The following is a 13,574-nucleotide window of genomic DNA, read 5'->3' as shown; positions in this document are numbered from 1 at the left end:
CCATGAGCTTTCTTTACCCCCCCCCCCATAATAAGCTGCCTCTGAAGAACCTCGAAGGCAGAGTAGCGTCGTCACTCCTCCCAAATTACAAACTGAAAACGCATTCCAAAACAACAGACAACTTCAGCAGAACCACTCCATCAGTCCACGCAAACAACGACCATGTTTCAACAAAGCGCAACACCAAATGCACCTTCTTTCTTGCAGAAGAAGAGTCAGGAGAACCCAGAACACCTGCGAACATGTCGAATTGACCCGCAGAGTCTGCAGAGTGTTCTGTATGTGGTTGGCACCGTTTTGAAAGTAAACCTGAACAGGTAAGTGCAGTGGTTAAGTAGAGACAGGCTCCAGCGTATGTATTTCATGCTTTAAATGATGAAGCGATTTTAGAAAGAAGGGGGTTTCAGTTTAGGCTCAAACTGATTGCACCAATTAGTTTTTCATGCAGAAAGAAGAAAGAAGAAACTATTGACCTTAACTCACCTAAACCGAGTAGAAACAAAGTCTACTTTAAAAATTCAGCTGGTTTGTCCCTTTTCACTTGCTAAACACACAACTGACTTTTCAACCAGCTGAGCTAGTTTGGGATTTTTTTGGTACTGGATGGATTCCACATACATCCAAATGTATCTTTCATTTTGTTAAGAGTGAAGATTTATTTTCATTCCATGAAAATAAAGACTCTGTGTCTTCATTCGACACAGAGTCATTGTTTGTCCTTTGAACTGAGCTGATTGTAATAGAAACCATAGAATAGAAACTGACCTACCGAAAGCACCAATATAGGTTGTTTTCTTGTTGTCTGATAATAACTCAAAGACAGAGGAGTTCAAATGTAGTACTAGAAATACTGTAGAGTTTGAAAAGTTGTCAAAGCTTTGCATAGAGCAGTGGCATACTATGACTTTGATTGTCCTCGTGAAAGTCTTTTTTCTTTTTCACGAAAAGCACAGCAGCTCGTCATGGCATCACAGGGTATGAATGGATCGATGCATATTTTACATTATATAACACGTATAGAAAGACTTGGGATTTTAGATTTAAAGGACGCTGTCACTGATAAATGGACTTGCTTCTTTTGGGTCTAGTATGAATAGTACATGTAACTGAATGCAATGAAACATCCCTCTGATTTCCCTATATCAAAATATCTCTCTAGCTGAAAAATGCCTCCAGATGACATCACCTGGAGGAACCTTTATTTAAGATTATGCCATGTTGTTGCTCACACTATGGAGTTTTTAATCAGGTCCCTTAGATGACATAATCTGAACTCCTATTTATGGAAAAACTCCTCTGGCTGATGTCATCTGGAGGAGTTTTTCAGCTAGAAGCAGAAAAATATTTTAATACAGGGAAGTCAGAGGGAAGCTTAAAAGCATATGTACATTTGTGCCCTAAATTAAAGCCATAGAAAGCAAGTTTAAAATTGGTGAAGTCGTCCTCTAAATACCTGATCCTACTTCCTAGAGTCACCTGTCATCACCCATTAGAAGAAAAGTTCATCCACCTGGGAACTGCTGAGCAGTCAGGATATTAATCTCTGTTCAATTTCAGATTCATGGGTCGGCTATTAGAGACAAAGTCCTCTCAGTCTTTTCTGTCCCATGCCGCTCCTTAAATAAGTCTTTATCAACTTCAGATAAAGTCGCAGCTTTACTTGTGGAACTAGGTAGATGCCAAGGTCAACTAATGTTAGTCTACAGTTGCATCTCAACATTACTAACTAATGTTAGCTTTCACTGAAGCGTGGAAAAAGTTGTGGTTTAGCGGTTTGCACTTCATCTCGTGGGCACCACTCCTTTGTTTACATGTGGTTAAAAAAATTATTGCTGCCAGATATTTGTTGATAAAAGGCAGAACCCTTAAGAGAGAGAGAGGTTGTTGTTGTCGTGCAAGTTATCGTGTCACCAGGTGGCTCTGTGTCCTACAAATGACGGGGAGCGAGCAAATACATGAGCATTTCCCAGCATGGATTGTTATTCATAACTCCTGAGAAAAAGAAACGGTGTGTATATAATATACACACATTATTTTCCAAACCCAAACCTAACCAGAGAGCGTAATGGTTGAATGACACATGCACCTCAAGCATGTTGTATTTCATGTCCTTACTTGATTAAGCAAGACGCAGTTGAGCATGTTGGTACTTGTTTGGCCTGAAGCAACAGCATCAAAGCTCATAATTTAAATGTTTTTTTAAATTAATTCAAATTAGATTAAAGAAGAAACATGGATTCATGTGGCCCATTTTATAGTTAGAAATATTTAACATTGCACCTATTTTGACAAACCTCCCTGACTGACCCCTACTTTAACATGAGCATTCACATCTACATATACACGTGTCACCCTGTACGATGGAAGCCCCCACCCCCAAACAAAAATGTACACGATTTTAGAAAACATAGTTATACGTGGGCTCCTGGTGGAATTCGGGAGGTAAACTAATAACAATATTGTCTTTACATGTCTTTTTATATGTTTGTCTGGTTTTCATAAGATTGTCTGATACCCAAACTGTTTACAGTGTGATAGAAAACACATCTGATATGATAGAAATGACAGACGCAGTAAAACGTTTTTAAAAAGGAGGAAATAACACACCGAGCAATACAGAGAAGGTAGAAAGACAGCCAGAACACGTCCTCAATTAAAATCTGTGTAGTGAACTTCAGAGTCTGGTTTAAGGCAGCAGGGGCAAAAGGGCTGAATGCTGTTCCAACCACAGGAAGGCGACACTCCGACCCTGCGCTTTTACGCATGCGCGCGTCCATGACTACGGAGGAAAGTTGAACTAATATTTCACTAATTTAGCGACGGCGAATATTGCCACTGTGTGGTGCATTTATGTTGTGCTGAATGATTAGTAAAACTGCGTCTCTGCGTCTGCGTCGAACCTTGTGCACGAAAGGGACACAGAGGTAAAGAATAAAGAGACAATGGACAGACGCGTAGTGAGCAACACGGGGGTGGGAGGCGGTGAGGTTGGGCAGGCAGTTGACTGACCAATAAGCGAATCCAGAGGCTTTAATCTCCAGTACCTGCAGCCTTCATAATCACTTGTTGCACTCAACCCAGGACGAGTTTGTGTCTTTCTCTCCTGACGACGGGAGCAGTCGCATCTGCTGTACTTCAGTACCACTCTGTCTGACAGCGGGAGGTCTGCCACCATGAGCCACTCCAGGACTCTGAGAGTAGATTATGACAAAACCACAAGCGTCTTGTACGTGGTCGGCTCGGAACTGAATGTGAACCTGAACAGGTATGCTCCTGACCAACCTGCAGACAGGTGCAGCCCACAGACTGGGGCGGTGCTGACAATCGGTCATGTTTTCCTGTAAACGTATACACTGTCTTTTATTCTCTTATTTCCAGTGTTTTTCTTCTACTTTTATAATTTACAGATAATAGCGAGCGCAACCAGATCACTAGTTTGCACCCAGAGCTGAAAGTTTGCATTTATTTACTTCTTTTTTTCTACTATAAATGTTTACACATTCATATTAACAAAGGTGGACAAAATGTTAGAGCATTTATTTCCTGCAGGGTTAAAGTATTAGACTCCAAAGCACTCTGCTAATAAGCAGTACACAGTAGTACCTAATAAACTGCCGACTGTGTATAAAAGATTTCCATTGTTAACCCATATCAACAAAGCTGAAGGGAGGATGTAAATTAAATGTGGGTACTGGTGGTGGCGGACCTCATAGTGTTTGGTTTTGTACGGTGGATACAATCAACAGTCCCCTGTTGTTTGTGTTTCAACAGGAGAGACTTTGTCGTACTGCAGAAATGTAGGCTATGCTTTGTGCCAAATGCCGGCCTCCACAACAAAGCAGAGCGAAGCTGGAATAGTGATAGGACAGAGTGGGAGACCTGTTCCCAGCCTGCACCACCAGGGGATATTCGAGTTGCCTATCCTAAAATAAGGATGCACTGTCTAGAGGGGTTCTCATATAAGGGGACTTTTGCAGTGGTTAAGATTAGGTCCACAGTCTTTGTAAAGACAACTTTTTACTGTGTGTACAATGAAGAAATGATTTACTGCTGTTATTTTTCCTCCTGCACATACTGGCCTAAAGGAGAGACCTAGTCCAATGTTTAAGGGTCAAAATCTGTGGGTTAAAATCCACAGTTCTCATGTGCAAATAATGTGTTTTTAAAGTTCAGCCACACCAAATACACAGACCCATAGATGGATTTCTGCAGTCTGAGTTTGACAAATCTACTGTTTATTGGTAACTTTGCCAAGTTTGTAGTAAACAATCCTGTTCTTGTCTTCCCGTACATTAGATTGATAGCGAATAGGCATCTCTTCTTTAAAACGTGGACGTGTCAGTATTGTTTATGACGACAATCTTTGAAAGAATGGAGCTCTCCTCCACCTTATGTTTCCACAGTGAGACTAGTTTGTGCAGAGTCCAAAGGCCAGTGGCAAATTATATTCCTACATTAGGGCCAACAGGTAAAACCTGAGACCAAGAGGCATGTGGGACTGTCTTTAGTCCTTGTCCTCAGGCAGAATACAGGCATGACTCATGCCATAAAAAGCCTCACATTTCATATAATCCTGGAGCTATTGTAACCCTCACACTCTGCAAGTTAAACATAGGAGAAGTTTTACCAGTTGCTCCTTCCCTTTTTTAAAGATCTGCGTTTTAAGTCGGCTTCTTAAGCAATACACAAAATAGCAGACTAACTTTTATTATAGCTACAGTGCAGCTGCTACTTTGGTTTCGCACCTGTTACGAAATACGAGCTTGCCGCTTGTCTACATACGTCAGAGCTCTCCGTGTATCCTACACACTCACACACATATAGCATGTTTGATACAGTATGACTGTAGTGTAGAGACTAATCTGACAATTATCGGATGTTCTGTTTCTCCTTTTCTTAGGAGCGCCCCTCCCGCTTCAAAGTTTTTCTCAGTCAAGTGCACGTCCAATGTTGACTACACCATCAGCCCCCCACCCCAGGAGACATCCCACCTCACTCCTATCCCCCTCACTGGGAACTCAGTGCTTCTCATCACTATGAGCCATGCCAGTCAATTTGAAAATGATAGCAAGGTAAAGTGATTCAGAAATACAAGAAGGTGGTGTTGCAAGATGAGTTTCGGGAAATGAGCAAATGTCATGACTTTTGTGTCTAAATGACTAAGTGTAACACAAATGTTTGTACCAGACTGTCGTCATTTACAAGAGAACTCTGTCTGTGCAGCATTTGTGTCTTTATTGTACTTTGAATAGCCAGAGGAGCTACTGCATGTATAACAGTTTAAGTGCTTGTTGGTTTAAAATGTCCAAAATGTTTTAGTTTCTTTCTCTTTATGATCATACAATTACAGGTTTATTCTTATGCTTTGCACATACACTGACATGCCACCTACCTAATACTATGGAGGTCTCCTTCTATTACCAAAATAGCTGTGATTACTCCAGGCATGGACTCAACAAGACATCTGAAGGTGTCCTCTGGTGCCTGGCACCAGAACATCAGTGATGTATCCTTTAAGGCCTGTAAGTTGTGACTCCCGTAGCCTATAATGGTGCCATTTCTTCGCTAGGTAAACGATGCACGTGCACACAGGCTCCTTCTTCTAGTGCTCCATTGCATGGTCCCATTCTGAAGTGCACATACCTATTGTAGGTGTTTTCCTCCGTGGCCCAGGGTCACCATGGGCACTCTGGCTGATCTGTGGCTACGCAGCCCCACATGATGCACTGTGTCCTCTGACACCTGTCAGTCATAACCAGCTTTTAGGGTGTTTTTTATTTTTTTTAAGCAATTTAGGATGTGGGATCAAAGGATGTGGGTTACCTTACATCGAGTCTGGGGGGGCCCACGACGCTCTCACCAGATCTCTGGTTGTCTTTCTTTGACTACTTATGGTCATTTTGGAGACGCTCTGACCCAGTGTTCGGGGAGTCACTATTTGGTCTTTGTCCAAGGTGATTTTTCCTGCACATAATCTACAAGGAGGTTACATCTCATCTCTTCACAGGTGTCATTGTAATGAGATGATTATTGTTATTAGCATCCCCTGTTGGTGGTTTTTGGGTTGTGGCTGATCAGTGTATATTTTGTTTTATAAGCTGTCTGTCCAGTACTATGGAAACAATAAAGAGGTGATGGGGAAAGCAGTTCTGCACCTGACAGCTGTTGGTAAGTTAAACATTTTAAAAGTGAAATTTTAGACAAATTAAAGACAGAGAGTCACTACCTGCGTAGATGTGGCCGTGCAAACGCAGTGAAAAACAAATATGCCTGTCACACAGAGATCTCTCTGGATGTTGATGCTGACAGAGACGGCGTTGTGGAGAAAAACAACCCTAATAAGGTGAGCTCAGATTTGTCCGTTTTACGAATGCAAACCCTGATTCTTAACAAAGGCTTTGGTCAAAAACAATAACAAAGCGTTTTGATAACTTTAAAGTGTGTCTGCGTACTTTCCTGTTGTGTCATTCTACCTTCTCTGTATTAGATACTATCTGTGTTCAAGCTTGAACATGCTGTCTTTGTCCACTAGACATTTCTACACTGTGTAGCCGTTATATAAATACATATCATTTCTGTTTGATTAGCGTTCTGGCAATTCAATATTAATGAGTAAAAAACCTGAAGTCAGTGTCTGTGAATCAAATGTATTCCCGTCTGGTCTGCTGTTAGGGATCTTGGAAATGGGGTCCTAATGGGCATGGAGCCATAGTACTGGTCAACTGTGACTCTGAGCGGCGCTATTATAAGAAACCAGACAGCGAGCAGGACTACATCTCTACTGTGTCGGGTAAAACAGCATCAGGGCTGCGTCTAATTCTGCCCTCTGTCTCACAAGCTTAGTTGTCAACATTAAAAGGCCACTCATATTTACTTTTTGCAAAGTTGGCAATGACATGAAAAAAAATGTGTCTGATAAAATCAAAGCAGCTCTATGAGGTCAGCTAGAAGGCGAGCTGATAAAACTTCTCTGTCAGAGTACTTTGCAGTAAACAGTACAGACTCTTGCAGCAAAGGTAGACAGTGAAAACAGATGTAGTACATACTGCACTTCTTTCCTTACAGAAAGTTTTAGCTTTAAACTCCAGAAATGAAAAAAATTTCACATGTATATTTGGACTCGAACAGCCACATTCACTCAAGTCTTTGTGGGTGTGCAGATCTGAAGGACATGTCACTCATGGTGCTGAGGACCAGTGGTCCTGCCAAGCTCCCACCGGGCTACAGGCTCACCATGCACATCTCTCAAAGCGACGCAGAGAGCGTCCGAGTCTTCAGGTCCAGATCCTCAGATGTGGCGAATAATGCCCCGTGTGAGTAAAGCTGAACGCTCCGCAAAACAGTGGATGTAATTCAGATGCGTAGTTAGAGCTTTGCATAGTCTTTTAATCCGTTTGTTTAAACTTCTTTTTCCTAAAGGATTTTCCCAAATAAGGCTCCTCCATATTTGAACCTTGCTTATGTTGTTCTTCCTGCAGTAAAGACACTCTACTACAAATACTTTGTGAAGGACTATCCGCTGGTGCTGAGCAATGAGGTCCTGTCACAGGAGGTGCCTTACCTGGGAGGAGCAGGGGAAATGAAGTTTTATGTGGAAGGCCTCAGGTTTCCTGCTAAAGACTTCGATGGGCTTATCACCATCAACCTCAGTCTATTAGAGCCCATCTGTGAAGTAAGACCTAAACATATTTAACCTCCTTCTGTGTGTTCTGTATTAGCTTTATCATTTTAATGTGTTTTAGATTAAACTAAACTGTGAACAATGTACAGTACAGTTGTACTGTCTAATTATTAAATAAAATAAAATAAACAATACAACTTTTTTGTCCTGTTTACGGGTATGCAGCCATGTCAAAATTCTTGATTTTTGCTGATTTAGGACAATGGGACTTAACTCAAGTATTATTGTTGTGGAGCTATATCCAAAACCATACAGCACAACACCACCCACCTTGTGATTTCTTTGCCTGAATTTGAACTTATTTTCTTACATTACATAACAAACACACTTCTGCAGCCGGTTCTGCTCAGTAGCCTTATGTTTCGACAGGCCATCCCTGAGACGCCCATTTTCACCGACCGAGTTGTGTTCAGAGTGGCACCCTGGATCATGACACCCAATACCCTGAAGCCCATAGAGGTGTTTGTGTGCAGGTAGGAGAAGAGTGATGAATAATAAATATGATGGTGACAATAGACTTGTCACCATGGGATGTTACAGTGTCATATATTCCATAAATAGTAAGCTTTACCCGTAATAACAAGAAAAAAAAGTAAATGACTTGTGGTTTTCAGTTAACTCTGTCAGCACTTTTGACAGTTTTCATTCTTTTTTTTCAATGATTCATTCGCAGTTTAATGCAGATGAATTTGCATTCTGAAATACCCCCACTGCTTATCTGTCTGTGGTTGTCTTGTCAGCACCTCTGACAACTACCAGTTCCTGAAAGCAATGACGGGGCTTGTGGAGAAGAGCCGGTACAAGCTGAAGGTTTGCTTTGAGTATAAGAACAGAGGAGATCGTTGGATGCAGGTAAGAAAGTGGGAGAACTTGACTTTTTATTGGTTTACAGCACGGCTGTGTGAAGCCCTCTGAGACTGTGTGACTAAATGCTTTCTGACTGAAATAACTTTGAATCAATGAGCGAGAAACATTGGAGAACCACCAATTATGTTTTTTCATGTAAAATATAATGTAATTACAAAAAGTTCAGTGTATCTTTGGAGAACTTGTTATTTAAACCCCAGATACAATCACCGTACCATAGGTACTGTATGAAATGAAACTTAAAGAATTATAGGGATTAGGACAGAAGAAATTCTGGGGAAGAAAATTGTGCTCAGGCAAAAGGTTTGCATGAAAAGCTGCACACAAAAGAAAAAATGAATGGTTGTTTTTATTAGACCTGTAATATGAACCACAATATAAGGCCAGTATGAATAAAACTCATAACTTCATTTCAGGATGAGCTTGAGTTCGGTTACATCGATTCACCTCACCACCGGTTCCCTGTCGTTCTGGATTCCCCTCGAGATGGAGATCTAGTGGACTTTCCATATAATGATCTGCTGGTGAGAAATGGAATCACATGCATTCTGGAAATGGGGGGGGGGAAAGCTCTGACAAAGGCGCAGTTTTGTTTCAAATCATCTTCATGTCCTTAGGGGCCAGACTTCGGCTATGTGACGAGAGTGGCACAGAGAAAAGATGTGAGCAGTCTGGACTCCTTCGGTAATCTGGAGGTTAGTCCTCCTGTTACTGTGAGTGGGAAAAACTACCCTCTGGGCAGAATCATCATTGGCGTGGCCTTCCCCACGTGAGTTTCAGCAGTTTAGCAGAGCGTATAAACAGTTCTTCATATGATTTCTAAACTCAACTGTTATGCAGAAGCTTTCCGAACACACCTGCATCTTTTTCTTTAAGTGCAACGAAAGGACGCAACATGACGAAAGTAGTTCAAGACTTCCTGTGGGCTCAGAAGGTTCAGGAGCCCATCGCTTTGTTTTCTGACTGGCTCTACGTTGGCCACGTTGACGAATTCATGACATTCGTTCCTGCACCTGATAGAAAGGTAAACCAAGCCAACCTGCTAAACTGAAATGTGAGAAGCAGTTGGCCGTTACTGCTTCATGGGGACATGTTATGTACACTGTGGGAATGAAAAAGCTCTCAGGATACACTGCAGCCAGTGTTGTCTTAGTCTCTTGTTTGTCTGCTCACAGGGCTTCCGGCTGCTGCTAGCCAGCCCAGACGCTGCATACAAACTATTCAGAGGCTTACAGAGCGATGGTCACGGAGAAGCCAAAATGTTTGACGGTAAATGTTTTAATGTATATTGTAGCCAAGATTGAATTCTTCAAATACGGTAATTCTTATAACACAATATGTACTATTCTTTGATAAAGGTCTGACAGACGAGCAACAAATAACAGTGAATGAGTTACTCAGTGATGAGAATTTCCAAGCTGAAAATAACTACGTACAGGTGAGTGGGGCTATAAATTAGGACCAGTTCTGTCAGTAAACATCTTATTCCAAAACGCTGGGAATAAAATTTGCTCCTATTTAGCTAAAAGAGCATCAGTGAGAGCTGGCACTGATGTCGGTCGGTTGCCCTTCATCGGAACCAAGTGACTAAGCCTAATTCATGGAAAACAGGCCCAGATTATTTTTCATTCTCCTCTGAACTCGACTCCCCGCATTTTGGTAGCAGTGTTGTTCAAGCATCCAGCCAAACTGTGATTCCATCAAACAACATTTTGCATAGCTTTAATTGTTGATATTTTGTTGAAGTTTTGCTTGTTCCCACTTGGCCCCTTGTCAGAAAGGACAGGTTCACAATTTTTGAAGTCTGCGCCGAAACAAGTCAGGTGTCCATATAAACTTTAAAATATGTTTTGCTCGCTATAATAATTTCTCCTGTTATTTCATGTCTTTAAAAAATACAAATATACCAATTGGGTGGTTAAAAAAAAAAAGATCTTGAAAACTGTGACCTCCTAGTGAAAATCAAAGCAGAAAATTAGCGCAGCTTAAAAATTTGTCATACAGCACTTGAAATGCATGGTGCCTTTTTAAATGCCTCCTCTCTCCCAGAGCTGCATCGACTGGAACCGGGATGTACTGAAGAGAGAGCTGGGCCTGGACGATGAGGACATCATAGACCTGCCAATCCTCTTCAAGTTGAAGGAGGACGAGACTGAGTCCAGAGCAGTGGCTTACTACCCTGACATGGCATGTTCAGATGCATATTTATAATTCAACAAATTAACCAGACAATGTCTGTTAAATGTAAGTAGTCTGAGCTGATGGCACTACTGTGAATTTCATAATCTGTCGCATCTTTTTCCAGGTAAACATGATAGTTTTGGGGAAAAACCTTGGCATCCCTAAACCTTTTGGCCCCAGGGTGAATGGACGCTGTGTCTTGGAGGCTGAGATGTGCTCCCTGATGGAGGGCCTGGGCCTCAGCTGCACATTCATAGATGACTTTTCCTCCTACCACAAGCTGCTGGGAGAGGTGCACTGTGGTTCGAACGTCCGCAGGGAGCCGTTCGACTTCAAGTGGTGGAACCTGGAGATGTGAATGGAAACTGACCAGTGGGTGAAGATTGGTCGAAATTAAAATACGATTTCACTCCAGCTTGGTGTAGCCACATCCAAGGTTACCGGCGTAATGACAAGTGTGATTTAATACTACAGCAGCTTTTTTGCTTGCCAAAAATCCTGATGTATTCATAAATGCAGTAATCAGTAGTCAGTAATAATTGCAGCATTCTAATTACATGGTGTTTTCCACACAATGGTAAAATAGTTTGTTACACTCTCATAGTTCTATCTGGTTCCTTTAGTACCTTTTTATAATGTTTTTTTTCAAAGCTTTTCATTATCTGTTAAAAAGTAGAAAGATACATTTTCTATCAGTTACACTCTAATGTTACACTCAAGAAAATATGTTTTAGCAACAAATACCCCTGAGGTCAGATCTATTGTACGTATCCTCATCTTTATTAAACATTTTTGTTGGATTAATTTACAAAAAAGGATGAAAAGCAATATTTAAAAACAATTCTTTTGAACAAGGGCTTAAGCGGACTATCGACAACCAGAAATACAATCATTTGAATTGAGCACACAGTAGTTTCACTCCCAGTCTTATAGTGGTTTGGATTGACACACAGTGCAAGCACAGTTAGATGAAACGTTACCACATAGTGATGTGCAATGGAAATACGGAGCCACAAGAGGGCGCACTTCATCTGCTCAAGCATTTCACAACTCCAGAGGAAAATGAACTTTTCTTAAATCAACCGAAAAGCCTGTTATACACGTGGTTATTACTAAAATGTCTTTTTTTTTTTTCTATGACACAACAGCTAAATGGATACAATAGACTGTTTTGGAATTGGTTCAGTGTCTAAACGTTCTGTACGCTCTCAACCTGTAAATGCTGTCATTAATTAATTACAGACAATAAATCCCATGTTAAGTTATATCACCGGAAAAACATTTCCTTAACTTCTTCCTTCACAAACTGAAGAAAATGCAAGCTTTTTCAGACTCAAGCTTACTGCAGTCAGGAGTCAATACAGTCTCACGACTCATTGGTGCTGATATGTACAAATAAATACGTCTACCACGTTTTACATTCAAGAAAGCCTTTTAAAAGCAGCTCCCACAACACAATCATAAAGGCAACTTCAAGAAAAGTCACAGTGTAATTCATGTTCAGCAACAAGGTTTTTCAAAAGGTCAGCATTTCAGAGTAACTCTGAAAATGTAGTGCTTAGATCAGTACGTATGTCACCGATTGCCACAGTTTCCTATTAGCAATGTGCACTGTATCTGGAGATGTTGGCTGGTTTTCAATAAAATTAATCACAGGGAAAAACGCCTATGCCAAGCATGGCACAAGTGTGTGGAGGAGAGGATTTTGGCAAGCAAAATTTATACCGTCCACTACCAAATGCAGACATCAAATCAACAGGTTGTGTATAACAGAGGGAGACTGGAGACAATGTGGAAGTGTGGGCTCTTTCAAGTATAATTGTCTAGCATCAAAAGAGCCTTTTTTTTTTTTTTTTTACTTACTACAGATTCACTGTGGTACAACTACATTTTGAATGTAAGAACTGCAGACACATTTTCTCTGGTATATTTGACCCCTTGGCCCACCTAGGAGAATGATGAATGAGGCTTTCACAGCCTCCGAAAATAGCATCATAGCAGGGCCCTCCATTAAAGACGTGGTGGATTTACCGAAGCAATCATAAAACGTGACAAATATACACTACAGAATACTCAAGAGGAGGAAGAATAGATCATCAATAAAACACAAAACATAGTCTGGCAGACAGCTGCACACACTGGGTACATCAAAGTTAAACCCATGTACAATATCACAGTGGGACGTGAGGCTGACATTTAAAAAAACATTCCCTCTAGTGCAACTCTCCTCTCTGTAGAGCCACTGTTTGACAAGCTAAACAAACACCAGTTGTTTAATCGGTCTCTTTTTCTTGCTCTTTCATTCACAAGATCAAAACCCATTTAATTCCTGCTCTGTTGAAGAGGACACACAACATTGAAGTGCTTACAGTAAGAATCAGGTCTCAGAGCTTACTGGCCTGTTGAATGAGCAGGTGAGCAAAATGGCTGTGCGAAGCCAGTTGCCAGGTGACGGTCAGTAGTGATGCTGGGTGCACAGGGGCAGAGGTCTCTTGTCCTTTGCCCCGAGCATTCACGTGGAGCTGGAATGAGAGTGATGTATAGGTGCACGTCAGCAAAGCTGGGTGTCTGTCATGACAGACAGCTGATTCATTCCAAACATACGAAGAACGATGTGTGAGTCTTTTGATACGGGTTTTAATGCTGCTTCCCTTTTTCTTATCATTGGTGGAGTTCACATGCCCTTGGCTCGCTTTTAGCAAAAGATGCCTGATGGGAATGCTGGGAGACAGAGGAGAAAAAGAGGGTTACATAGGACATAAAACAGAAACGGCTGTATGTGTAGTTTGTATGAACCAGCTTAAGGAAGCAAAAGGCCAATGGCTTCAAAGATCATACGTTTATG

The 13,574-nt window shown here is 41.3% G+C and overlaps 2 protein-coding genes across 12 annotated transcripts in view; one reads left to right on the top strand and one right to left on the bottom strand.

Moving 5' to 3' along the window:
- The first annotated feature begins 54 nt into the window (after positions 1 to 54).
- Positions 55 to 11,553, top strand: padi2 (peptidyl arginine deiminase, type II). Of its 2 annotated transcripts, none has more exons than XM_067504551.1 (16): positions 55 to 317; positions 4,901 to 5,072; positions 6,099 to 6,168; positions 6,282 to 6,343; positions 6,673 to 6,790; positions 7,161 to 7,313; positions 7,479 to 7,672; positions 8,051 to 8,154; positions 8,422 to 8,533; positions 8,965 to 9,072; positions 9,166 to 9,317; positions 9,425 to 9,572; positions 9,724 to 9,817; positions 9,907 to 9,986; positions 10,598 to 10,735; positions 10,854 to 11,553. In XM_067504551.1, the coding sequence occupies exons 1-16, from the start codon at positions 163 to 165 to the stop codon at positions 11,085 to 11,087; spliced, it is 2,094 nt and encodes a 697-aa protein (XP_067360652.1). In that variant the 5' UTR covers positions 55 to 162; the 3' UTR covers positions 11,088 to 11,553. The 2 variants fall into 2 exon arrangements, with proteins under 2 accessions (XP_067360652.1, XP_067360653.1); XM_067504552.1 differs by lacking the exon at positions 55 to 317 and adding an exon at positions 2,831 to 3,265.
- Positions 11,489 to 13,574, bottom strand: part of rap1gapb (RAP1 GTPase activating protein b) — a 34,181-nt gene continuing 32,095 nt past the window's right edge. For all 10 annotated transcript variants that reach the window (XM_067504540.1, XM_067504542.1, XM_067504543.1 and 7 more), the window contains one exon: positions 11,489 to 13,450. The gene's annotated coding sequence lies outside the window, so the exon portion shown is untranslated. The remainder of the gene's footprint in view (positions 13,451 to 13,574) is intronic.

This window comes from Channa argus, chromosome 5, assembly GCF_033026475.1.
Source record: "Channa argus isolate prfri chromosome 5, Channa argus male v1.0, whole genome shotgun sequence".
Taxonomy (NCBI): Eukaryota; Metazoa; Chordata; class Actinopteri; order Anabantiformes; family Channidae; genus Channa; species Channa argus.
This window is presented reverse-complemented; position numbering and strand designations above follow the sequence as displayed.